Here is a 27,151-nt window from a genome sequence, read left to right on the forward strand (position 1 = left end):
ATCTGACTGAGAATGAGGGGAAAGTCCTCCAATTCAACTGTTTTTTTATAGTTTCAAGCTTCTATTTCCTCAATATCCAAGTTAATACTTAAAAAAAAGTCAATCCTTGGGAAGTATTCATGGATCCCAAATTTACATTTCCATAATTGCAAACATGTTGGACATGACATTTGTATACTACTTATACTAGGTTTCTAGTTCTTATTTCATTACATGTATTTTAATATAAATGAGAAATACTATTTTAATAAATTATTGACTTAAAAATTAGTAGGTGCCTATAGTGAGAGACAATATACATGTGAGCAAAAGACCAAAAGATTCAAAAAGGGTTTTCTTTCTTTAATCACAGTCTAAAAGTTAATAACTAAAACAGAGGTTTGAAGCTGTTCGTGCTAATAAATATAATGTATGTGTTTAAGAACACTGATGAAGCATTTCTCTTACCTCTACAGATAGGAACAGGGAAATCCCACGATGCTGTATTCACAGAATTAGCTATGCAAGTAAGCTGAGGGTGGCCATCCAAAATATATCCTGTTACACAGCTGTATCGGATTTTGTCACCAACATCAAATCTTGTGCCGTACAAGATACCTTTTGGTGGAACTCCTGGATTGCCACAGGAACTACTCTGTAATTCTGGAAAAGACATATTTATATCACTTATAGTGTTTTAATAAATCAATACTGCATTTTGCTGAAGAGTATGCAACACACAAATAATGACAATTTCAGGCAAATAGTGGTGTTTTCATGGGTATTATACAACTTGTAACACTGAAAAGCCATTATGGACTAAGTCTATTAACTATCTGCTTGTGTATTCCTATATACAAATGTAGAACATTATACCAAAGAGTGTGAGGTTTTCCTTTGGCTCCAACTATAGGCATATTCATATATTTTTCTTAATAAATAGCAGTAACCAAAACTTTGTAACAGACATAAAGGAACATCAGATTAGAATCAACCAAAATTTGAAGGAATAAATAAAAATACTCAAGACCGAACATTAGGAGAAAGTTTTAACAAACATAAGCCCAAGTATAATCAGGAAGCTGTTGATTGATTTAATAGGTTTTAGATAATGAAGTAAAAGTTATGACATACTGTAGGTAACTAATTTCTGACTAAAGGGTTGGTTAATTTAAACATGTAGAATACCATGTATCTGGGTAAGTTTTACTGAAATGCAGAGCTTTAAACCATTGAGAATCCAAACTGAGCGACAGCTCTGCTGTTAGTTTGATTTTTGAGGACGTTACTTTGAGTTCAGTTTTACTAGATGATACTTGTACAGCAACCGTGTACCCTTTTGACTGATATTTCAGCATTGTAAATAGCTTGACAGCAACATTTTCAGTCATTTAATACTGAGGTCCTTTAGTTAATTGACATAAAAAGATAGATTTTTTACAAGTGTGATCAAAAGAGGTTTCATAATCTCATCCTGAGCTCTTCAAAGCTTATACCAAATAGCTTATACCAGCCAAATGCTAACAGAAAAGACACAAATCAGGTAAAGCTGTGCTTGGATTCACAGAAAATTTCCCTGAATTAAAAAGTAATGAAACAAGATGGAAAAACAGAAGAGTATATATGCATTGTCTTAACTTTTTTCCTGAGTTCTCTGTAACTAAATTATTCTTCTGCATCCCTTATGTACCCATGAGTATGTGCATATCATATGGAAAAAAATAATTCAAACTGTTCCAGTAGGTTTCAATTAAAGTAAAAGGGTATAAATGGTTATCAAAACAAGCAGCATGGTTTATGAGACTCATTATGTTGTCAGTCTTCCATGCTAAGAACTACCAAGATCCTAGGATATATTATTATATTTCTGATACTAGCCATGAAAAAAAACTGGGTAACACCTAGTAAAAAGAAGAATCCAGTATAGTTATATATATATATATGCTGTATATGCTATACTTTATACATATAGATGTTATATATAAAATATAGGCTAATAATGTGTTCATCTGCCAGACTGGCTGTACCAATGGTGTTTTGATGTGAACATGTTTAATATGTAAATTAGCTGCTGATGTCGCTGCTGCTATTGCTTTCTTTCTCTTACATAATAAACTGTGTGGACCTGGACTTGACTTTCATTGCCTTGCACAAGGACACAACACAGAAGTAAGAAGCTCACTTAAATGGCTGATATTTTTACTACTGCTTTATCAAGCTAAGTGTTCTCTCCTCCAACCAAACTCCCCTCTCCTCAAATCTGCTTGCAAGCTTTACGAAGAAGGCAATGCTGCAGTTGACCCCTGCATATTTGCTCAAAGAGATTTCTCTCAAATCCTTTAAACATTTTCAGGGCCTCTCCAGATATTATTTATCATCAGAGCATGTCAAAATAGAAGTAAGATTATCATCCTGTGGATTTTGGTTATCTTATGAATCATATATTAGTTTGAAAAAACTGCCTGTGCACAGTGTTTTTATTTTTGGCTTTTCCAAGAAGATGAAAACTTGAAGAGGTCTGTATTTCTTAATGCTTTGTAAAAAGGTCACTAAAAGATTCCCTGTCCTTTGAAGAGTATAAAGATTAGTGATGCCTTTAACAGTCAGTGCCTAAAATTGCTTGCTTTATTTTCACTGCTGTCTCATCAAGAATTACTCACAGAAGGCAATATATTCTTATGAAATTATATTATAATTTAAAGAACTAATTAAAAATCACACTCCTTCCAAAATAAAGCTCATTTTCCAGTTACAATACAATTTGACTTGTCTAAAAAGAACACTTGTCATTTTCAATTAAATTTCTAATATTATGAAAGTGTATAGTAAGTATGTTACTGCCTCTAACCCTTCACATAATTTTGGTCATGATTCTAGATAATAAAGTAGAAAATAAATTGTACAGCTTAAAATATATTAGTTTATTCTGTGAGTATTTTCTTTTCGAGCATATACAACTACATTTTGGGGTGGGGGAGTGGGCATGTGGGGGGTATAATTCTGTAATTCACCAAGTAAATGCATTAGTCTTCTTTGATAGGTAGTATCTATTTTCCAACTGAATGTGACACCTTCCTACCAACTCCCTGCCATTTAAAGCTATGGATTGTTACCTTGAGATTGTCATCTGTCAGGAAACATAGAAACTACCAAACTGATTGCAATTTTGTTCAGCTCTGCATGGATTCTTGACTTCAGTGACATTCTGATATTCAGTAATGATATGAAGTGTGGAAAAGTATTTCCTTCTGAATTTGCCACATTGTAATTTGGTTGAACTTCTTCATGTACTCTGTATATAAGCAGAATTTACATTTTTACATTTTTATTGTGTACTGTTGCTCACCTCCTTTTTAAATCAAGCTGTCCCAGTTGTTTCAATCTCTTGCCAAGTAAGAATTGTCTTTGCCCTAGATTTAATTGTCAGTTAGCTCTGACATCATGTGCAGTTTTTGCTTGCACAAAGCAAAAATGCTTTTTAAAATCAATATTCCACCTGTAAGTGAGGTACATCTGAACTATTTATCCTCCATTTTTTTAATGTGATGATAAAACCCCGAAATCAAAATACCCTTCCATGTTTTTCAATAAGTTTCCATTTCATTAATTCCTATTAATGTCAATGGAAATTCTGTTGAACGATAGTTGGTAAAATATGCCTCAAAGAGTTCTGCTTAGCAAGAATGGACACACTCCTTTAAAAACTTTATTTAGCAGAGTTTCAGCCACTCATAAATGCTGAACAATAGGCTATTCAAATTAAGTCATGTTAAATAGAATTTCTTTCTGACAATTTTCAAAAACCAGGCTGGCAGGAGTTGAGACTATCAGCATTAGAATCATAGAATCATAGAATCACCAGGTTGGAAGAGACCCACCGGATCATCGAGTCCAACCATTCCTATCAAACACTAAACCATGCCCCTTAGCACCTCGACCACCTGTGCCTTAAACACCTCCAGAGAAGGTGAATCAACCACCTCCCTGGGCAGCCTGTTCCAGTGCCCAATGACCCTTTCTATGAAAAAATTTTCCTAATGTGCAGCCTAAACCTCCTCTGGCGGAGCTTGAGGCCATTCCCTCTTGTCCCGTCCCCTGTCACTTGGGAGAAGAGGCCAGCACCCTCCTCTCTACAACGTCCTTTCAGGTAGTTGTAGAGAGCAATAAGGTCTCCCCTCAGCCTCCTCTTCTCCAGGCTAAACAACCCCAGTTCTCTCAACCGCTCCTCGTAAGACTTGCTCTCCAGGCCCCTCACCAGCTTTGTTGCTCTTCTCTGGACTCGCTCCAGAGCCTCAACATCCTTCTTGTGGTGAGATATAGAAATTTCAAATTTAAATTCTTTTTATTCTGATTTTAAATCAGAATTTTTTTTTAAGAAATGTAAGAATTAATCCATGTCTTTATCAAAGTTCTTCTTTACAGCTGTTACAAATAATTATGATCCCAACTTTCCCAACTTAAAGCGAGGAAACATTGTCAATATGAAATGTATTTCTTCAAGAGTACTCACTCAAAGAACTATGAAATATTTCAATAGAGGCTAATATTTGCTTTATTTATTACTTCTTAAATTGAATACATCTGAAATTGAACACACCTGTTAGTTTCGCTGTCTCCCTGCATGATACGGCACTGTCCCAGACTGATTGTTCACTTGTTTCTACTGTTCCAAACAGTTATTCCTCTGCCTGATAAACCTAGTCCAGGGACATGGTCCAGGGAACATGCCATTCTGGGGACAATTTAGTTATCTTTTGGCATAGGACTTGGTGTAACTTCAAATGCTAGAACACGGCTGTGCAGATGTCTCTTGGAAAACCAAAGCGTATGTGGTTTGTCTTATTGACGAGAGAGAATGCTTTGATATTGAAGACTCAAGAATGATTTCAGAAGTGCTACATTTGCTATGTGTGCAGATATAATGAGTATTATACATTACAAATATTAGAGAAGATGATACATTTGTAATAATATGAGGCAGCCTGAAATTCAGTTGTTCAAAATTCTCCTGTACCAAATCTTATAATGGTTTGGTTTGGTTGCACATGGTTTTCAAAGGTTTTACAAACTAAAAAAGTAAATTAGAAGCATACTATCTATGTCATGATCTTTTTCCTTCTTACTAAAACCATATTTTCTTACTTTCTTTTCTATTCTCGTTCACGTGTCCCTGTTCACATTGCTCTATATGAGTAAAAGGGATTAGAAAAAGCAACCAATGAGTATAGAAATATCATTGTCTTCCTACATGCATACTGAAATATACATACATATACCTGTCCCACTTGAGTTTATGGAAGCCACAAGAAAACTTGGAGTTGGCAATATCAGTGCAGTGAATGAAAACAAACAAACAAACAACAAACTTCACTGGCAATTTAACTGCACTAATATGTATGATCCAGAGAGCAAAGAAAGAGATGCTATAAATGAAGACTTTGAAAGATCTATCACTATTAAAACAGAGATTTAATGAATAAAAATCCCTTCCCCAAAATCTAGGTCTCTCTTTTGCAGTAGTTCAACAATAAGTGTTGTTGTTCCTTGAGTCCAATAGATCTCTCACTTCAAGATACAGTTGCAGAATGAAGAGTCACCATTCTGAAAGCCACATTTGTTTACTGTAGTAATATAAATCAACTTGATCTAATGACAAAACTCTATCTGAATTTTTTCTTTTCCTTTCTGCATTTTGTGTGTGTCATATTCTGGTATCTAACTATAAATATGTAGGGAAGATGAAGTGTGCGAAAGATTTATTTTTTTTTTCCTAAAGGAAAAAAAGTGAAATATGTTTTTTATTTTCCTTTCCTTAATTGCCCTTTCTGGATAAACAAATACCATTGTAATTGTAGCCTCACTGAGGGTCTCTACTGTTCATTAAAGATAACACAGCTAATTACATTGCATAGTTTCTTACCTATTTTATTTAATGAATGACATAATTTTGCCTTTTTCTTCCCTTTGAATCTATTTTCATGATAAAAACTTACAGAGGAACTTGATAATCTGAAGTAAATCTACTAATTAGTATAAGGGTGTCATTTAAAGCAGTACCCTAGGAGAACTCTAAATGCAGATTTTCATACTGAGTTTGATTTTCATTCTAAGCACATTGAAACTGAATTTCATTCAGTGCACTGAGTGCACTGAAACAATACTTATATTTGCCTTCTTTGCAAGTAACACAAGATTTTTTTTTCTATTTGTCGTATTAAAAGTGTTATTTTTAAAGGAACAAACCTGTTTCAGCATTAAGCAAATTATAACTGCATTAATATAATTCTTCTACAAGCAAGATAACAACAGCAACAAGATATACAACAAAAACCTCCAGGATATATGAAGCAAACAAGTGATAGTTGTAGTACTGTAGTACATTGATACAGTAAGCATGACAAATCTAATACAGGGTTCAAGGTTTATAATACATTTCCTTCGCATGTAGTGCACTGTTTATTATATCAGTTTAAACCAGATGAAGACAGATAATAGGGCACTAGAAAGCTGAAAGACCATGTGGAAAGACAATGGCAGTCACTAATTTTATCATATGACAGCATAATCTAGCACCAAGTGAAATCAACAGAAAGATAACTATAAGCTTCAGAAGATATGTTTAAAATCTGACATTTCCCCATCAGATACACTTCTGAAGTGTTACCTGAAGGGAATGACAAACACGAGAAAAAAACAAATAGTTAGCTAGGAATGCTGAACAGTTAAAACCACCAGTAAACCTTATTCACTGTTTCCAAATTCCACTTCACTTTGTTTAAAGATTATCTGCAGTAAAATCCTGTGCAGCTGCTAAGGGCACCAGTTAAACTCTGCGCATGGCTGGAAGGTAAATTCATATACTGCATGAACTGAGAAAGACTACTGGAGACTACATGAATTCAACTCTACAGTTGCTAGTGTCATAGAAATTGCTCCACTGAAACTGTTACAGTATTCAGTGCTATCATAGTAGTCCAAAGCCTGAGGTACTGTATCTGCCATGTGATGGGTTTTCGTCTTCCCAGGTAGATGAAGCCCAGATAGATGCATCCTGCCTGCCTTTCAATGGCTATGTAGGTATGTCCATATTTTAGTCATAAGAGGATTGTTCCATTTAGACTGTAGTGATTGTGAGCGCTTTCTTGACATAGCTGTATTCTGTAGACAGCAGGGAAGATGCTGTTTCAATTACAGAGCAAAGAATATTTTAGGGTGCAGGATGATCTAAAATAAAAAAACATAATCCTAAAATCTATACCATACTGCTATTCCTTCTACAACATTTTTCTTATGGGTTTTAGAGTTATACAAAAGAGTTTAATCTTCAATTTCTCAATTCTTATGGTAAGAAATATCTCAATAATTATTTATTTTCATTTCACTGTTGCCTCAGTGCCTCATCTTATTTTGCCTAATGCTAGGTATAATAAATGCTTAATTGTTCCTCGCTGGCTGTCCTTACCTGGAGAGTTTATAGTAAACAAACATCTAAAAAGCTAACTCAATATGAGAAAGGGCAGTTTACCCACCAAAAGATGTAATAACACAAACAAACTGTGCGGTATCATGTAGACAGTGTCTCTGCACAAATTTCACAGACAAGGATAGATACATATATCAAATAAATTTCATTAATTTAATACATATGATGCACTGCCATATAGAGATTTCTACTGAAACTAGGGTTCTGCTTTGCAAGATGTAACACAAATATTAGGAAGAGGTATGGTTTTTATACTCAAGATGATAGGAATACTGAAAACTGAGCAGAATGAAATAAATCACATTTTGTGGAAAAGGACTTCTTAGGGAGACTTAAGAAGAGATATAAAAGTTGACTCGAGCACTGATAGACTTTGATAATTATTGAATTGACTATTAAAATGTTATAAAGGGTAACCTGAAACATTTATACTTTATATTATTATAAACTAGAGACTGGTTAATCTTGAAAAGAAAGTATGCAACATCTCTTCCAGCTTCCTGCTGGCAAAGGTCAAGTGAATTGACCAGAGTATAGTCTGAGAATAGATATTCCCATTTGTTGCTGATCAGCCATGCCTCATATCTGACTTATTAGCAAAGACTTCCCCACCACAGGCTTTCTTCACAAATTGCATCTTAACATTGAAAGCAGACAAGGCATTCTGTTGTGTTGAATTTTCTGATTTGTTTTTGATTTTGTATTGTTTTTTCAAAAAACAGAAAAATTACTTCAGCTACAGTGGATCACTCAGAATGTGTCAAGGACATATCATTAGATATGTCGTAAAAGGGTACAAATAAAATCAGTTTCTTCCTCATGAAAAGGACTTAAACACATGAGAACTGGGCACTAGGTGGCACCTGAAACATTCAGAGCTGTTGCATGACCTGTCAGAGCAACAAATATCCTTTTCCATATCTATCAGTGTTCATATAAAATTCCATTTATTTAATATATATTACATTTGCTTGGTACATATATGTGTTGGTATATATGTATTTCTATATAGAATTACTATTAGAAGACACTGTACCTTCCTGATAGAAGTACAAAGGTCTGATGTTTTCTCGAAGGATATGCTGTCTCTTACAATGAAATTTCAGTTTGGTTTCCACCATTTTTCTTGGTATGAAGGATTCCTTAACAATATTTTCTATAGAAAATGTGTTACAAAGTTAGAGCTATACCCCTGTACTTATGTTCTATATGTTTCTAGTTCAGCTATTCTGAAAAAAGAAAAGTGAGCCTTTATGCTTTAATTAGTTTTCATTTAGAAAGTATTATGGTTTAGAAATTTGTTTGAGACGGTTGAATTCTTATTCCCTCAAAAACCTGATTCACATTATTTTTTTTTCAGCACCACCATTTACTGATAGAACTAATGTCCTTACTATACTCGATTGCAAAAGGTCATAATCAGCCTTCTAGAATGCCAGAGGACCAAACTCTTCAGAGGTCTTTCCTTTTTTTATATTTCATAGTGAATCTCAGCTGAAAGGTTGTGACTGCTGCTCCATATGTACAATATGTAGTGTTTAGGCAGTCAAGACTAGATTGTTGTAATAATTGCTTGTATCAGAAGTAGTGTAGCCAGCAGAAGCAGGGTATTGATTGTGCCGCTGTACTCTGCACTGTTCAGGCCACACCTTGAACACTGTGTTCAGTTTTGGGGCCCTTGCTACAAAAAGGACATTGAATTGCTGAAGCATGCCCAGAGAAGGGCAACACACCTGGTGAATAGTCTGGAGCACAAGTCTTATGAGGAGTGGCTGAGGTAAATGGGATTGTTTAGGCTGGAGGAGTCTGAGGGGAGACCTCATCACTCTTTACAACTGCCTGAAAGGAGGTTGCAGTGAGGTGGGTGTTGATCTCTTCTCCCTAGTAAAAAGTGATAGGACAAGAGGAAATGGACTCAAGTTGCGTCAGGGGAGGTTTAGATTGTACATTATAATCATAGAATCATAGAATCATAGAATAACCAGGTTGGAAGAGACCCACCGGATCATTGAGTCCAACCATTCCTATCAAACACTAAACCATGACCCTTAGCACCTCGTCCACCCGTGCCTTAAACACCTCCAGGGAAGGTGAATCAACCACCTCCCTGGGCAGCCTGTTCCAGGGCCCAATGACCCTTTCCGTGAAAAAATTTCTGCTAATGTCCAGCCTAAACCTCCCCTGGCAGAGCTTGAGGCCATTCCCTCTTGTCTTGTCCCCTGGCACTTGGGAGAAGAGGCCAGCACCCTCCTCTCTGCAACCTCCTTTCAGGTAGTTGTAGAGAGCAATGAGGTCTCCCCTCAGCCTCCTCTTCTCCAGGCTAAACAACCCCAGCTCTCTCAGCCGCTCCTCATAAGGCCTGTTCTCCAGCCCCTTCACCAGCTTCGTTGCTCTTTTCTGGACTCGTTCCAGAGCCTCAACATCCTTCTTGTGGTGAGGGGCCCAGAACTGAACACAGTATTCGAGGAGCGGTATCACCAGTGCCGAGTACAGAGGGAGGATAACCTCCCTGGACCTGCTGGTCACGCCGTTTCTGATACAAGCCAAGATGCCATTGGCCTTCTTGGCCACCTGGGCACACTGCTGGCTCATGTTCAGTTGGCTGTCAACCAACACCCCCAGGTCCCTCTCCTCTGGGCAGCTTTCTAGACAGACTTCTCCTAGTCTGTAGCACTGCACAGGGTTGTTGTGCCCCAGTGCAGAACCCGGCATTTGGCCTTGTTAAACCTCATCCCATTGGACTCTGCCCAGCAGTCCAGCCTGTTTACATCCCTTTGCAGATTCTTCCTACCCTCCAGCAGATCGACACTTCCACCCAGCTTAGTGTTGTCCGCAAACTTGCTAAGGGTGCACTCAATGCCTTCGTCCAGGTCATTGATAAAGACATTGAACAGGACTGGACCCAGCACTGAGCCCTGGGGAACCCCACTTGTCACTGGCCTCCAGCTGGATTTCACACCATTTACCACCACTCTCTGGGCCTGGCCATCCAACCAGTTTTCCACCCAGGAGAGTGTGCAAAAATATTTTCTAGGAAAAAATATTTTCTGAATGAGTAGTTAAGCAATGGAATAGGCTGCCCAGGGTCATTGTGGAGTCACCATCCCTGGAGGTCTTAATAAAAAAGTAGACACATGGCACTTTGGGACATCATTTACCTATGTATGGTGGTGTTGGAACAGGTCCAGAGGAGGGCTACAAAGATGCTCCAAGGGCTGGAGTACCTTCCATATGAGGACAGGCTGAGAGTTGGGCTTGTTCAGCCTGCAGAAGAGAAGGCTCAGAGGAGATCGTATAACGACCTTTCAGTACCTGAAAGGAGCCTACAGGAAAGCTGGAGAGAGACTATTTATAAAGGCTTGTGGTAATAGCACAAGGACGAATGGGTATAAAATGGAGAAGGGTAGATTTAGACTAGACATGAGGAAGAATTTCTTCACCATGAGAGTGGTGAGACAATGGAACAGGTTGCCAAGGGAAATTGTGAATGCCCCATCCCTGGAGGTGTTCCAGGCCAGGTTGGATGGGGCCTTGGGTAGCCTGATCTAGTAGAATGTCCCTGCCCATGGCAGGGGGCTTGGAACTAGATGATCTTTAAGGTCCCTTCCAACCATAACTATTCTATGATTCGATGATTCTACAATTCTATGATCTTGTTCAAATTACTTACATAATGATTCATTGACTGGGGAAGACAGTGTGACCAAGTTAATGGAAAATAATGTGAATAAATAAATATTTGCAACAGGTCATTCATTGAAAGAAAGCACAAAACCTTTGGATAACTTATACTCCATAAAACTTTGGTTTATATCTCAGTGCTGAGCTGCAGCATCACGGTTTTGTACCTCCCAAAACAGTTAGCTTTCTACATGGGAGGAAAAGCACATTCCATTCCAAACACAAAAGCATTAACTCTTTTCCCTTTTCATAAGAATTCCCAGATGTCCTTCACTTGGAAAGCAGTTATCTATAATTGTTGTTTTATTTCAGCATTATGCTGTTATTGCAAGAATTGACGTTAGCATTGATATTCAGCATTCTATTATCACCTTCATTGCATGGACTTGCGCATTTTTTTAAGAAAATCTCTGTAGCCTCAAAATTTGTGCTTTGCCTTATGCTGGAGGTAAGCTCCCTGATACATTTGGAAAAACTTTTCAGAATGCTCAAGCATGGAAGAATGAAAGTAGTGTATTCTCTAATTAAATATCTGATGTCCTTATGCAAGTATGATTTAAAATGTCTGAAAATAGAAAGAGCTTTCAAGCTGAATAGGTACCAACATTCTTCTATAAGCAAGTATTACTTGGCATATATAAGCTCTCCTTTGTGAAACTTGGTGAAAAGTGCTTAATTATATTTTTTTCTTTCTAATACTGAAAATGTAACATGATTCAGAACATTTTTGTCCTCTGGGCTAGAGAGTATTACAGTTATCTTTTGGTTTTTAGAGATTTTAAAATCAGAAAGAGCTATTTAAAATTTCTAGTTTGAGTCCTGCAGGAGCAGAGATCACACAGTTTCCTTTGTTATTCCCGCATCAAAATAATTGTGTTTGGAACTAAGTCTTATTTTATAGATAGTGATGAAGACCATCTGCAAAGTAATTCATGTGACAGATATATTGAACTTCTTCCTTCAAGGTTTCCTTTTTTAACCAATATAAGCTTGAACTCATATAGTGAGCCCTCCCTCAAATCAAGTCAGCAGCTATAACAGCTACTTTTATCCTCATCCCTCCGCGCTGTGGATCATTCCTCTCTTGACTGATCTGTTATTGGAATAAGCAGAAATAGTCATAATTTGAGGATAAAGTTTTATCATTACAATAACTCAATATTTGAATTAAATTCTCACTGAATATCTGTGTTGGCCACTCTTTCTGGCTATCTCTACACAACAGACTAACACTGAAACATCCAATCACGTTTCTGAACTTACTAGTATTTCTATATTGAGAAACTACTTGAACAACACCTCTTCAGCTTCTACTTTTAAAAACTTCCAATATTCTTCTTATTGAGATAAAGAAAAATATTCTAGGAAAAGATAAGTTTAATAGCCTGATGCAGTCCTGCACAAATCACTGTTTGACAGAGCTTATGAAGTGTTCGCTGCAGTGCTAACTCACTGAAAGGTCATATATCTTATAGAGATCTTTGCAAAACTTCTTTAAAGAGTGACAGATTGGTATGTTAGAAGAGCTAAACAGTTTCAAAGAAATATGTTACACAAGTAGGTTGTTAATGCAGTGTGAAATGTTAAGGAATACGCAGAAATGTATCCTCAGGTCTATATATGACATGTTCAATCACATGGTAGAGAATTCTACTTTACAGAATCACAGAATCACAGAATCACAGAATCACAGAATCACTAGGTTGGAAAAGACCCACAGGATCAACGAGTCCAACCATTCCTATCTTCCTGTCATTTCCTTAGTGTATAAGGAGAAAAAAATATGACTTCCAATTGACGGCAGAAACTATTTTCAGCGTTAATTTTCCATTTTGGGAGGAAAGGCACTAATGAAGTGATAAACATTTGAGTTTGACTTCCCATCCTTTTTCCCTTGCAGAATAGAGGTGAACAGAAAAATGAGAAGAAAGATCACTTTTTTTACTTTGTTTCTCAACAAATTTAGAACTCTGAGTTTTCATTCAGGGAGAAAGTCTATTTTCATTGGACATTTTTTGCAACAGATGGAGCATTTTTGCAATTAACGTTGACGGGTTTACCAGATGTTTACTGTATTAATGTACTGGCTAAACACAAATAGAAGGCTATAAGGGAAAACAGAAAGATGAGGGCAGGGAAATACATGGATATCCAGACTACTTTGTTTGGGTCTAAGGGTCCTGAGTGCTCAACCCAGCTTTCAGTTGTGACAATTTTTGCAGTGAATTTTCTGGATGTTAATGATGGCACAATTAGCTAATACGTATTAGTGTATGGGCATGTGGAAATCCTGAACAACTTTTCTTCTTTGTCAGTTATACCTAAACAAAGGAGACACATGACACTACCCAGACAGGACTACAGTGTTGATGTGATTTCTACAGCATCTAACTTATTTCAAGGGAAATCAAAGAAGTCTCCCTTATGAATCCCCTCCTTACATTTTCTTTCCTCTACGTATTTGTTATATTAAAAAAAAAGAGTTATTAAGCCTTAATTATATTAGATTAGTGTGTTTACGTAAGCTCAAAATTTTGAGTATAATTTTATGTCTCTCTATTTCTACAGCACTTTCTTCCATTTTAAAACTCTCATTTAAGTCCTGTGATACTCTCCCTTTTCTAACATTAGCAACATTCACACAAGGACACTGGAAATATGCTGGGACATAAGAAAAAAAGTATAATCTCTTAACCAGAATCCGTATGTGTATTTTCACATTCTTATGTTATTTTGGCAAGAGAATTTGAGTATAAAGTCTACAGTTATGATACAGTTGACTTCTGTAAAAAGGCAACAAAACTTAATTAATCAGATCTGCACACTGGAGATACATTGGAAATTAGCATGTCAAATTTATACTGTGATGAAATACATTGGAGATTAGCATGTCAAATTTATACTGTGATCCCCCTCATCCACAGTTTTAAAAAGTATTTTTCAGTTGAGAAACCTTCAGGGCTAACTGTTGTACTTTTGTTCTGTGACATATCAAAATTTAGATTGAAATTAAGGAAAATCCTTACTTGTTTACAATTTTTTCTTTGATTTGTAAAGCAAAACATATTTTGAAACATGTAGCAATTCACTAAAATCAGGAATTACAGCTTTCCTTACTATTTATTTTATGAAGGACAACACTATTTGCATTGCTACGTTGCTGATGTAAGTAAAACCTTCTCCAAAATTATACAATTTATGGGATTACTTAGTTATTAAAAACTGAGTTATTTAATTGTATTTGCACAAAACCTTAACTCTGTGAATATATACTCAAGCTCCAGATGATTAAGAACTTATAGCTCTTGGTGATGAAGGTTATTATGATTGAATGAATAATAATAATAATAATAGATTATTAGAACCAAACTTTGGTATAAATATTTCCCTAGGAAACGTGTACTTACTTCTCTGCACTGCTTTCTCTACTTCAAGTCCTTACTGAGATCATTGTGGTGGTGGTGGTTAAAATGGAAAACAATCCACAAAACACCTCAAGAATTTGACTGCATGAAATTCTGCTGATTATTAAAAAATCAGTGCTGTTTCCAGCATTTCAGTCTTCTGGCTCATAGCTGGGACTCATATTTGAACTTTCAGCAGTGTACAGAAATGCTAGCTATTGTTCATCACTGCAGCTATTTTCAATGTGTACATGTTACAGTAGCAAATGTTACTGAAATGGTCTTTTTTACCTCAGAAATAGACTAAAGGGCAAGGGGGTTAGAACTGGATGTCAAGACAACCTCAAACACATAGCAATCACATAGCAAACTTAAGAAATCAAACTACATCACTTCAGGTCCTGGCAAAATCCTTTCCTAAATGCCACTCAGTCATGGTTGATAATGGATCTATTCTATAAATTTTAGTCCTGGCTAAACTGGACCCTGTCTGCAGGTTTCCAGTATGGTAGCCATAGTTTGACAAGGTATTAAAACCTACAAACATTACCTTGTCAAATTTTCAAGATCATCTCTGAAAGTATATAAAGAGTATAAAACTTTTCAAAGATTTCAGGAAAGAAGGAAAAGCATTCTCATAAAAACTTAAAATAACAGAAAACGAAAAAAAATTGTACTTAAAATTTAGCATTATAAACAATGGAAAATATCAGGCACCTTTATAGATTCATCTAGAGAATAGTAAGTAATCCACTGTGTAATATTTTGAAGGAAAGCTGTTCCTCAAGTTAAATATTAGATAAAAATAATACAAACAACTGGAACATTTTTTTTTAAATCACCTGCAAAGATGATAGTGAAGAAGCATTCCATGAAGTGAAAAGTTGTGGTGTAATTGAAGCACACCATGGCAAGTAGATTCAATTAATCCTTTAAATATATCATGTGCATGAAATGTATTCAGATAAGAGTCTGTACTGTTAATTAACTTTATCAATATATGCTTCATGCACTTATATATGATTATCATAAGCTTTTTCATTATAGAAAATATTTCTTGTCTATGACTTTGCTAATTTCTTAAAGAGATAAATATTTTGATTAAAATCAAACTATTTGGGGTTGATTTTCATTAGAAGAATGTTCACCTGGTGAAATTAATTAGCTTTTTGTTTGCTAAAGGTGCTTTGGTATTTAGATTGATAATTGCATTTTCCTAGAATTCAAAGTTACTTTTTACTGAATTAAGAGTTTACTTGAGGTTTAGCCTCATTCTTTCTTTGGCTTGCAATAGTCTGGCTTTCAAAGACATTTATTTTAAACAAAATCTATTGCTTTGTCTTTCTAGAAATATGATTTAATTGTCCCTTTGAAAACACTTTATGCCACATTGTACACTACTTTCACATTCGTTTGGATTGAGTAATGAAGTAAATGATTTTTCATGAAGCTGATATAACCTATTTTTCTTCAAATCTGACTGTGTCCAGAAAATGTTTTAACTTGGAGTAATGTCCTGAAATAATTAATGAAACACAGTATTTAATATTAGGTACATTATCATGGCATTGTATCTTGGGTTAGGAAATTACTATCTTTTGTTTCAAAATATGATGGCAGAACAAATCACTCATAATGTAATTGAACATGTTGTTGGACTACATATTGGTACTGGCCTTTGTTTAAGGAAAAATTACTACTAAGGAGTACGCAAATGCGTCTTCTAGCAGCAATCTGAGTGACTATAGAAATCTTGCATATGAACTGAGACATACACAGGCTTGATGTTAGCTCTTTCACTACCACCAGGCCATGTTATTAACTACAAGTTGCTACCCATCCTGCTGCCACAGACATGAAGGCTTCTACGGGCAACAGCAAGAGATTTTGAGGCCACAGTGTATTTTTTTTTATGTAGGGCTATTTCTACTACTGCATGTAAATATTTTCATGTTCTAAGCATGCTTAACAGGAAGCAAAACAGGATCACAGCAGAAGAGAGCCTCATGGCAGGAGCAGCAGAACTGAATCTCTTCAATGCATTACTACGGTTTGTCTTTCCATCTTTTTTCTTTCATATTAATTAGAGTTAATATTTGTTTTTAATTAGAAGTTATTTCTACTAGTCAGGCAGTTCCTAAACTATCCTCAGAGGCAGGAGATGGACAGCCAGGGTCTACATTTTCTAAACACAGGTGTGAAAAAAAAGTGACATTGTCCTCTTCCCTGCAAGATGCAGAAGGAGAGTAAGTTAGTCATATTTGTCAGTATTTTGTGATTTTTTCATGATGAAAAGTAATTTTGATGATGGGACAAATAGTGGTACCATGGTATCTTAATGTCCAAACCATCTCTTATTTTAATTTTTTCCTTAATTTTCTGCAGTGACAGAGATTTGCAATATTAGTGAACATGCAGATCTTTATATATTTCAAGACACTGATTGCAATATGCTGCATAATATTCATATTATTCATGATATTAAAAAGTAAAGTGCAGATCTTGTCAATGCTGCAGTAAATTTGAAATAATATAGATCTATTGATTTCAAACTGGGGCAATTGCTCCTGGGCATAGGTTAAATTATTATCAACAGCATCACTGACTTGTGGAATATTTTACTTTTATTTCCATTTCAAATTAATCTAGATGCTGCTTGATATATTTTATAGATTAAAAGGAGATAGTAGCTTAATATAATATTCATTCATTTCTCTCCAGTTAGCATCTAATTTGTCCTTATCCCATTAATTTGCCTTTTTCTGGTGTTACTTTGCTTCTTTTTATGTGTCTGCAAGAACAGTCATCTCTTGAATGAGTTGAGAAATCGGAGTCTGAGGTTAGAAGTGACAAGTCTTGAAAATCCTAAAACTTGGGTTTGTTAAACCTCGGATTAACAGAGTTAGATGTATTTAAAGGGGCTGGAGAACAAGTCTTACGAGGAGCGGCTGCACTTGGGGTACAACAACCCTGTGCAGTGTTACAGACTAGGACCAGATTGGCTAGAAAGCTGCCCAGAAGAGAAGAACCTGGGGGTGTTGATTGACAGGCGACTGAACATGAGCCAGCAGTGTGCCCAGATGGCCAAGGCGGCCAATGGCATCTCGGTTTGTATCAGAAACGGCGTGACCAGCAGGTCCAGGGAGGTTATTCTCCCTCTGTACTCGGCACTGGTGAGACCACTCCTTAAATCCTGTGTTCAGCTCTGGGCCCCTCACCACAAGAAGGATGTTGAGGCTCTGGAGCATGTCCAGAGAAAAGCAACAAAGCTGGTGAAGGGGCTGGAGAGCAAGTCTTATGAGGAGTGGCTGAGGGAGCTGGGGTTGTTTAGCCTGGAGAAGAGGAGGCTGAGGGGAGACCTCATTGCTCTCTACAACTACCTGAAAGGAGGTTGTAGAGAGGAGGGTGCTGGCCTCTTCTCCTAAGTGGCAGGTGACAGGACAAGAGGGAATGGCCTCAAGCTCCACCAGGCTAGACATGAGGAAAAAGTTTTTTATGGAAAGGGTCATCAGGCATTGGAACAGGATGCCCAGGGAGGTGGTTGAGTCACCTTCCCTAGAGATATTTAAAGACAGGTGGATGAGGTGCTAAGGGCATGACTTAGTGTTTGATAGGAATGCTTGGACTCAATGATCCAGTGGGTCTTTTCCAACCTAGTGATTCTATGATTCTATGGCTGTTCCTGATTCAGCAAACTAATTCCTAAAAGCCCTTTATCTTAAGATAAATGATACTTAATCTCCTATCCAAGACAGTGTGCTTTGAAATAATTGTTTTTTCCAATGTTACCAAATCATAATAAAAGTGATTTTTATCTCTTTCCTGACATTATTTTCAAATTGTTAGCTCGTTGTCTTTGGAATGGTTTCAGTATAAATGCAATGATGATCTAAGAGTTGAAAATTTGCCAAATCCTGCATTTCTTTATCTAAATTTTAATCATCTTACATGTTAAAATGTAAAAATCTACATTCCATGTCTTAGCTCCGCATATTATACAATGGAAAAGCTAAGTGCCAAGGAAAGATAGTTCATAGGTATGGATGTTGAGCATAGGAAAATACAGAACTAGCTGGTTTATAAAACTATACACAAGGTGTACTTTTTATATGTATGTCACCTGGGAGGCTGAAGCTACATATAATTTAGTAAAGAAATAGGTCAGCAACGTTCTCTGCCCCTGAAAGCCAGTGACAAGATATGGCTAAAATCCTAATATTTTTCCCAAACCCTGATGGCCTCATCCATATATGCAATTCTCCACATAATGCTTGTGTATTGTGTGAAGGTGCTAATTGATACAATCAGAAAACATGCCAAGTAATACATGTTCTGACAATTAAATGGCAGAGCTAATGATCTGCTACAGTTTGCACCCATTCTATAGACATGTTTGGTTTACACAACTGAAGTGATTCAGTCAGTGCTACATAAATGCTTTTCCATCTGCTCTAATCAGGATCCTTGTTAATTAAAGCCCCTGGAACTATTCTCACAAAGCTCATGCTGGGCTCACTGTTTTATCTTCCATTTTAGTGCAGTTGCAAGAGGAAGCTGTGATGTGGGTGGAGGAAAGACATTCTCTGAGAGAGGACTCAATGTAGGAGACTTGGGGAATCACTGTTAATAGCAGTACAAGCAGAAGCAGACCCGTGTTCTAAAGTTTTGAAATTAAAATTTCCAGAATAATGGAAACACTCCATGTGGAGGGAGGAAATGTCTGTGTTTATTTGCATTGACACCATTTGGATAGAATATGCAATGTGGGTGGCAACAAGACAGCTCTAGGGCTGATGAAAGACGCTGGCATAGGACTTTGTCGTCCTAAAGCAGATGACTAACAGGGACCAGATAAATTGCATTCTTATAGCAGTCCTCTTTCAACTAGAAAAGGAAACTTAGTGTCTAGGTCATATAATAGATACATATTCTGTAGATGCCTAAAGTTAGCTAACATGAGTCCCAAATGTATTTATTGTATAGATGTGCTTGCACTATTTGTATGTTTTGGTAATAACTAACTCAGAGTATTTAAGCTTCTACATTACTTTATAGGCAACTAAAATAGGACAAATGTGGTACTGGGCATTTTCTTTCTCGGCTTAGGTAAACATCACATTTTCTGAGCTAGCATTTTTTTTTTAAATACAAATTAAAATATAAGACTATTTCCCAACTATTTATTCAACAGATAACAAACTTCTAATCACTTCCCTGAATTTAATTTGCTGTAATATTAATATTCATGTGTTTTATATACCCTTTACACTTCTTATATCTCTTCACATATACATTCAGAACTTCTAAAGCCTGAGCATATCCAGAATGCTTTCAGAACCAGCTTCCTGTGGACCAAAAAAATAAAACCAAGTTTTAACAGGGATGTAAAGCAACAAGATTTCCCAGGGCTAATTTCCAATACAGTAACTATTTTAAACTTTACAAAGTTCCTCATTATTGTTTTTCCTTGAGTACCATACTGCACACCTTGTGAAGTCTCACAAAGTAACAGACAGAGAAGCACAGAAGAAACCATAATGCAGTTTACACTAGTATACAGTATATCCAGTTTTCTGGAATAGTTGAAACCATTTATAATGATTATCAACTGTGCTGATAACACAAAGTTAGCTTCCCTAGTTTAAATGTACAGGAACTCTTATGTGAAATCTTTGCTGACAATTTTTATTTCTTTCATTTTGAAAATTTTGGTTCCATTCTACTTCCTGATCTTGACTGTGCCAGCACGACCAGAGCTACAGAGATGATAAACAAGTCCCTTGAGGAATGTTACTAGCCCCAAAGAACCCATTAGAAAGGTTGACAAGTATAATCCCTTTACCACAGCCAAAGGTGAACATGCCCAAATAGTTCCTTTTAATAAAAGCTGATTCCCAGGTCAGGATTAATAAAGCTGATTCTAGTGTTGCTCAACAGACAGACAGTACAATGGATGAAATAACTACTCCTACTCCACAGAAGTAGGTTATCTGCATTGTTTGCTATTGTTTTGCTAGATCAAGTGTTTAAATATTTTGTTGGTGCAAAAGGAAAACAAAATATAGCAAAACAAAAAATGCATCACCAGGAAGCAGAAAATAGGATTTTAGGACAGCAGATGACTATAATAAATGCACCCATCTGTAGTGTAAGTATCTAAGAAACGTTCATCTGCATTCCATTAATTAAAAGTTGCATCTTTAAAGAATAATTAATCATCTTAACAAATGACATTAGCTTTAGAATGAGACCAACTAAACCCAATTGCATTATTTCCCCTCACCTACAGTAAAAGAAAATTCAAGCGATTAGCTCACTCTCAGACATCAATATTGTCAACAGCTGTGATTAAAAGAGATGAACTCAACCCATAATCAATTCTGTAATAACAATCCTTAACATCGTTTACTTAAACTGAAATATAAGAAGTCTTGCCCATGTTATTTTGTCATCTATTTCCACAAGTAAAACTTTCAATTCACACATGAAGTTTTTCTGCATACAATGTAGGTTTTAAATTGTTCAAAGATGAAATCAAATAAACTTCACTAGCTACACACAGTAGAACAAATTAGAAATCTTCATTTCACAAGGATTCCATCTGTCAGAATGACTATAACAGATACTGCAGATAGGATCTTCTATTTTATCTGCATTAAACTGAAAGCGGCTGTACTGTGTTCTATATAATTAGACAAATAGTCTCAGTCTTCATCAGATACGCATGTTGAAAGTTAATTTTATAACTGCACAATGCATCAAAATTCATTTTGACCTCTAAAATTTTTGACTGAGAGGTGAACGCCAGATGTCTAGAAGTAAGTATATTTTTAACAGTTTTATAAACATCACAAGGCATATACAGAAACATGACGTAAGAAGGGACTTCAGAGGCCAAAATATGTAGAATTCCATGAGATAACTGCATTTTAAGAAATCTCGAATAAAAGTTTCCATTTCAGTGCATAAGCACAGCATTTTTCAGATATACATGAATAAGAAATGATTCATTTACTATGAAAAAATAATAATGTAGCAAAAAATCAATAAAATTAATAATGGCAATAGTCCTGGAAAGGTACAAAAAGCACTATGCAGTATTTTAGCATTCTACCATTTAATTATATTTTCTAAAAAAATTAAAGCTGAAGTCAGGAAGAAGCAAGAAATGAGACCTAGATTTTTTTTAGTCACCTTTCCTGTAAAGAGCTAAATTGTATGCAAAAAACCGTTTCCACTTTGTGTATACACTTATTACAATTACTAACATATATTTAACTTACTATATTGTTGGTGCGTGTTTTGTGCAGAAGTCACACACAGTGCAAGTGTAAGGATAGTTGGATGATAATCATGCCTTCAATTCTCCCATACACTTGAGGTAAATGGGAGCTGTACAAATTAACCATGTTCCTTGAAGTCTGTAAACTGTGAAGCTGCCGGTTTGCATTTAGGGATACTTCCTTTCTTTTGTTTTTCTGTGAAAAGACTGACAATTTGAGGTATAAAACCGAAGTTTCCTTTCCATGATACCAGCTGCTGAATATTCCAATATAGTTTTTCTGTCCAAACAGAAGGTATAATTTGGTCATTGTAACTTATGGTCAGTCATTCCAGATTAGAAGGTAGATTATAACCCTTGCCTTCAGTTGCATTTTATGGGCAACTATGCCAGAACCTACAGGCAAAATTTGAGTGGCGTCCAGATATAGCAAAAAAAAAGAAAAATCCAGAAGCAGGGCTAACATAAAATAGAATACATGCAGCATATCAGTTTATGTAATATTATGTAATGTTATAATATTTTCTTCATTTGTTTCAGCTTTATCTGGCGTATTTTTCTACTAAAATATAAAATATGATTCCCCCAGCTACCTGTCCTATCAAAATGTCCATCGTTGTCATTGACTAATATAAGCAGAAATCCTCCCTAGTCATCCTTTAAGGGAGGTATTTCAGCCATACATTTCTTAAATAAAACACATACCCTGAAAAGGAGATTGCTTTGTACACGGATTGTATTTACTTTTCTACTTCACTCCTGTATTAGAAAGTTTTATTTGATGCATCTCAATTACTAACCCAGGTTCCCCATGCAATCTAAATCACACTGCACTAGTGGAAAGGATATGAAAAGCACACTAGCTCAAAGCACACTTTTCACAGAAACAGAAGTTGGACACTGGTGGTCTGCTCATGAATGAACTGGTAAGAAATAAGAGTCTTGTCGTTAACTTTGCATGTCAGTATAGATATTTAAAATTTTGCAGGTATGTCCAAATACAGGCGGGAGATAAAATTGTAAACAAAAGCAGGCTATTCCTAGTTTACTATCCAAGTTATCACAGCACCTCTGCCATACATACAAGCAGATTATAAGAAATAAAAAATACAAGGGTCCAGTCTGCCCTGGAGCAAGGTCTCGGACTCTTGGCACTTAAAAAACTGAAAGGGTCTGCACAGTTTCTCCTTCACAATTTAAAAAGTGTCTTATCAGTTTTGCTGCTGTTATTATGTTGTAGGCAGCAGAAGTGCTGACAAGAAACATTTTTAATTCAAAGCTTCTGTTCAATGGTTCACAGCAGACAAGTGACCTAGAATCCTCTAGATTTTCTATGGCAGCCAAGCTGGCAGCTACAGACCCTGCAGACCTTATTTTAAAAGTATCACTGTTTCTGAAATGAAATACTATAGTGTCCTGAGTCCCACCTGGACTACACAGATTCGAGAAGAAGGGAAGGCAGGGGGAAGGTGTCTGTGCAGAAATGGAGGTTTTTTTTCTAATCTTGCCAGGTTTTTATGCTCCACGCTGTGTTCCTTATGAAGGCTTTAACAGCTACTTAATTTTCTCCATTTTGCATTTTAACTGCCAGTATAACCAAATGTTACTTGTTCACTTTTGCTTTTCCCAATTATTTACTAAATTCCAGAGGATGAAAATTAGACTAAAATAGATCTACTTTAAAAAGAACGTATGAAGGGTTAATTGATTTCAGTGAGAATTTAAACAGTGCAGTTAATGTTTCTTTTGGTAAAAAAGACACTTTCTTGAAGTGTACTTTCACTAGCCGATAATGACTTCAGTGGTCTCAAAGCTTAATTAAATATCTACAAAGACAATAAAAGACAAAATTCTATCACTACAGTGAGATTCTCTGGATAAAAATTATTTATTTTAAATAAATCATATCTGAATATGGGTCTTTTAATTCATTAGAATGTTATGCTGCTTATTAAAAATGTTTAAATGCTACATTTATAGCAGAATTAAAATGCACTGGTCTTATGGTCTTAAAATAACTTAATGCGATATAGTAGCATTTAGGTTTCTTTTCCAGTCTGCTGGCTTAAGATACACACCAATGTTACATGCATTGCTAAGCAGGGAAGGAAAAAGGGCTGGAGCTTGTCACCTTATCTGTAACAGTTCAACCATCCCATGAAAAAGCTACATACGAAACAGTGAAAAGCACTGCTCTAATCCATGTCAAACTGCTTTCAAATTGCAGTCTCCACTAACATACAGGTGTAGAAGCCCCAGGACCAGACTGTGGAAAGAAACGTCAATGACTAAGGTTGTTTTACCTTAACAGTGCTTGCAAAATGCAAATACCTCACGATCGTTAATGGGACTGTGCCTTTTCATTTTCTGTTTTACTTTTCAATAGAATTATGGTGAAGATTCTTTATCTGAAAGGGTAATTCAAGATAAAAATAGCAGGATCAGTTAGAACAGTATAAATGTTCTTCATCAGCAAGGTGCTGGTAAAGTTTTGGAGATGACTCAACTGGGCTGCAAGTACACTATTCTTTTACCACTGCTTGACAGAACAGGAGAAATTCTTAATGGAAATCGTCACCAGAGCTCCTCCTCCAAAATCATACCAGTAATGCTGTATGAGAACTAATACGCAATGTAGTAGCAAGACCCATTTTAGAAGGCCTGGGACCCCATATAAACTCTAAATCTTGCCTTTGCTCCTGCTATGAGAAGCTAAGGGCTTTCAGGTGGTATTTGGTTTCTTTGGATGAAGGAAAAATAGCTGAACATACATATATACTCATATGAAACTTGTATTTCAGTAAAGCAGCCTGGTCTGGAGGGAGGTGTCCCTGCCCATGGAAGGGGTGTTGGAATTAGATGATCTTTAGGATCCCTTCCAATCCAACCCAATCTTTGATTCTATGATTCTATGAAAGAAAAATGTTTACAAGATGGTCAATTTTTCTTTTACTGCTCTATAAAAAAAGGGGGGGTTGTGTAACAGAAAATGTTTTGGTTTCTTACTAAGATAATCTAAATGTTTGAAATATAGAAAGGATTTAAGTTTTCAGTTGTAATGTTACTCAGATCCTACAAATTAATATTTTTCTGTCACAGACTTTTAACTGCATATTTTTTAAATGCTTTGAGTTCATTACAACAAACTCAGAAGAACAGGTTCAAAAGAACATATTACTGCAAAAAAATATAATAATATTGTTAATGCCAAATTTGTGAATGAGAACATATTTCTCATATTTTAAAGTATAGCCAAAGAAAAAGTATGAATAATAGTTTGATGAGAAAGGAAGTGAACTTTATAGTTTCTTTGAATAACCACCTGGAACAGAAGAGGTTGAAATCTCTGATTAAATAAACACCTAACTCTCATAAAAATGAAACAGTTGCAACAATATAGATTGAGAAATACCCGCTATCTGGTATCTAGTAGCAAGTTAATTAATAGGTTCACATAGTCTAGAATGAGTGCCCAGTTGGAATTAAATTTGCAAGAAATGTAAAAATTTAACTTTAGATCTTTTCTTTAAGGAAGATTTTTTTAATCAATATAAACAATCCCCAACCTGTTGACAGGTATCTTTTGCAGATTGCAAAGTTATTCAGCTTCTGCATGTGGTTACCCTGTAAGAGAAATTAGTTTGACATTTCCATACATTACTGTAAGATTGAACCTCATTCAGGAGTTACTCATCTAACATTTAAATTCCCGTTTTCTGTTTTGATATTTAAACAAATCAACTGAAGAGATCTTTTTTCTATAACCTCTAACTTCTTCCATTCCTATTATCTTTTCATAGCTCTTTTAAGTTCACAATCTAATTATCTTTCCTGAACTGCTCAGTTTTTCATGAAGCCTTAGTTCAATGACAACTCCTGACTAGTTGACACTCTTTGAGCAGATTAGATATTGTTTTCTTTTGTCATCTTTCAGTCTTTCTGACAACCTCTTTACTTTCCAGGTTCAGGTTGTGAAGTCATGCTCTTACAAATTAGATATCTCTAATATTACAGAAGATTTTCTGGTGACAGTACTAGGAGTTTCAAAGCTTTGAAACATTTCAGTGGCAATGTAAGTTTGGCTCCAGGTAAATCACAGAATGGTTGACCATTATTAAATGAAAAAAAAAAAAAGACAAAACAGAAATGTTAAAATTAGAAACCAAATCCAGCCTTTATAGTGTGGGTTATTTAAACTATGTAATAGAATTAGGGTTCAAGGGTTTTTTTTTATTTTTTCTTTTTAAAACACTTCTGCTTACCAAACAAGTCACAGCCAAATAATTTCTGCTAATAAGCCATCAATGACTCGTAGGAGGAAGTAGATGAACACTTATCAGAAAAGTTAAAAGAATTTGCCATTATTTTAAGGAGCTAACATGCTACAGGGTAAAGATAATAGTGTTTAAACAGAATAAGGCACAAGTCTTTTATTGATAGTAATAGCCACTTAACCACGTTTATGTTTTTTTAGAATTGGCATTTTGCCAGAAAAATTAGCAGAAAATATGCAGATAGTTCTCTGTATTGAGTTTATTGCAGCCTTAATTAATGGAGTTTAATTAATTCAATTGCTAATGCTGTTCCAGGATGGATGAACATTCAAGGAGGTATTCTGTAGCGGCAATGTAATTTAGGCATTTAATTTGGGGTTTTTTTTGAAGAAGAAATGTACTCTCTCAGCCTTTGTCTTGCATATGGTCTGTAACACATTCAACTTGCAAATCTTTCAGGAGCAGGAAATGTGTTTTACACATCTTTGAAAATAACATGTAATTTGATGACACTTAAAATATCTGAAAAATAATTGACATAATTTTGTTTCACCAGATGACGAAGTGATACAATTACATTTCTAAAAAGAAAATGAAAGTCACTGTCAATATAAATTATGAGTTTTGCTTGCACTCAGTGACTGTTGCATCAAATATAGAAGGTGCCTTAGTAACCAGAAATTTACCATAGTGCAATAATATTCTAATTTACTGAAATGCTACACAGCATATATGTATACATTTCTGTGCTTAAGATTGTACCATGCAATGAAGAAGTAAACTAGACAGCTGCATAAACTTTTAAATGTCAGAGCTAAGCATGAGCAGTCAAAGGGCTCTTTTTTCATTAATTTTTTGAGGACCACTCTGACAGCAAAGATATGTACTGAATTGTTTTGACGAGTTTTCTACTGAAATGAAAAAAGTAATCATCATGTTCATAGTCAGGTTTCTGGTTTGGTCCTAAAAGCTAAGAGACAATGTCTTCCACAAAATGAACTGACAAAAAGGGTTCCTTTTCAGAAGACAATTTAGAGTCCAACTTAAA

At 35.7% G+C, this 27,151-nt stretch overlaps 1 protein-coding gene across 1 annotated transcript in view; it reads right to left on the bottom strand.

Moving 5' to 3' along the window:
• CSMD3 (CUB and Sushi multiple domains 3) overlaps positions 1–27,151 on the bottom strand; it is a 608,404-nt gene that overhangs the window by 455,738 nt on the left and 125,515 nt on the right. The window contains exon 4 of the mRNA XM_069854554.1: positions 448–642. Coding sequence (XP_069710655.1) covers positions 448–642 — 195 coding nt within the window. The remainder of the gene's footprint in view (positions 1–447; positions 643–27,151) is intronic.

The sequence above is a fragment of the Phaenicophaeus curvirostris genome, chromosome 3 (assembly GCF_032191515.1).
Source record: "Phaenicophaeus curvirostris isolate KB17595 chromosome 3, BPBGC_Pcur_1.0, whole genome shotgun sequence".
Lineage (NCBI taxonomy): Eukaryota > Metazoa > Chordata > Aves > Cuculiformes > Cuculidae > Phaenicophaeus > Phaenicophaeus curvirostris.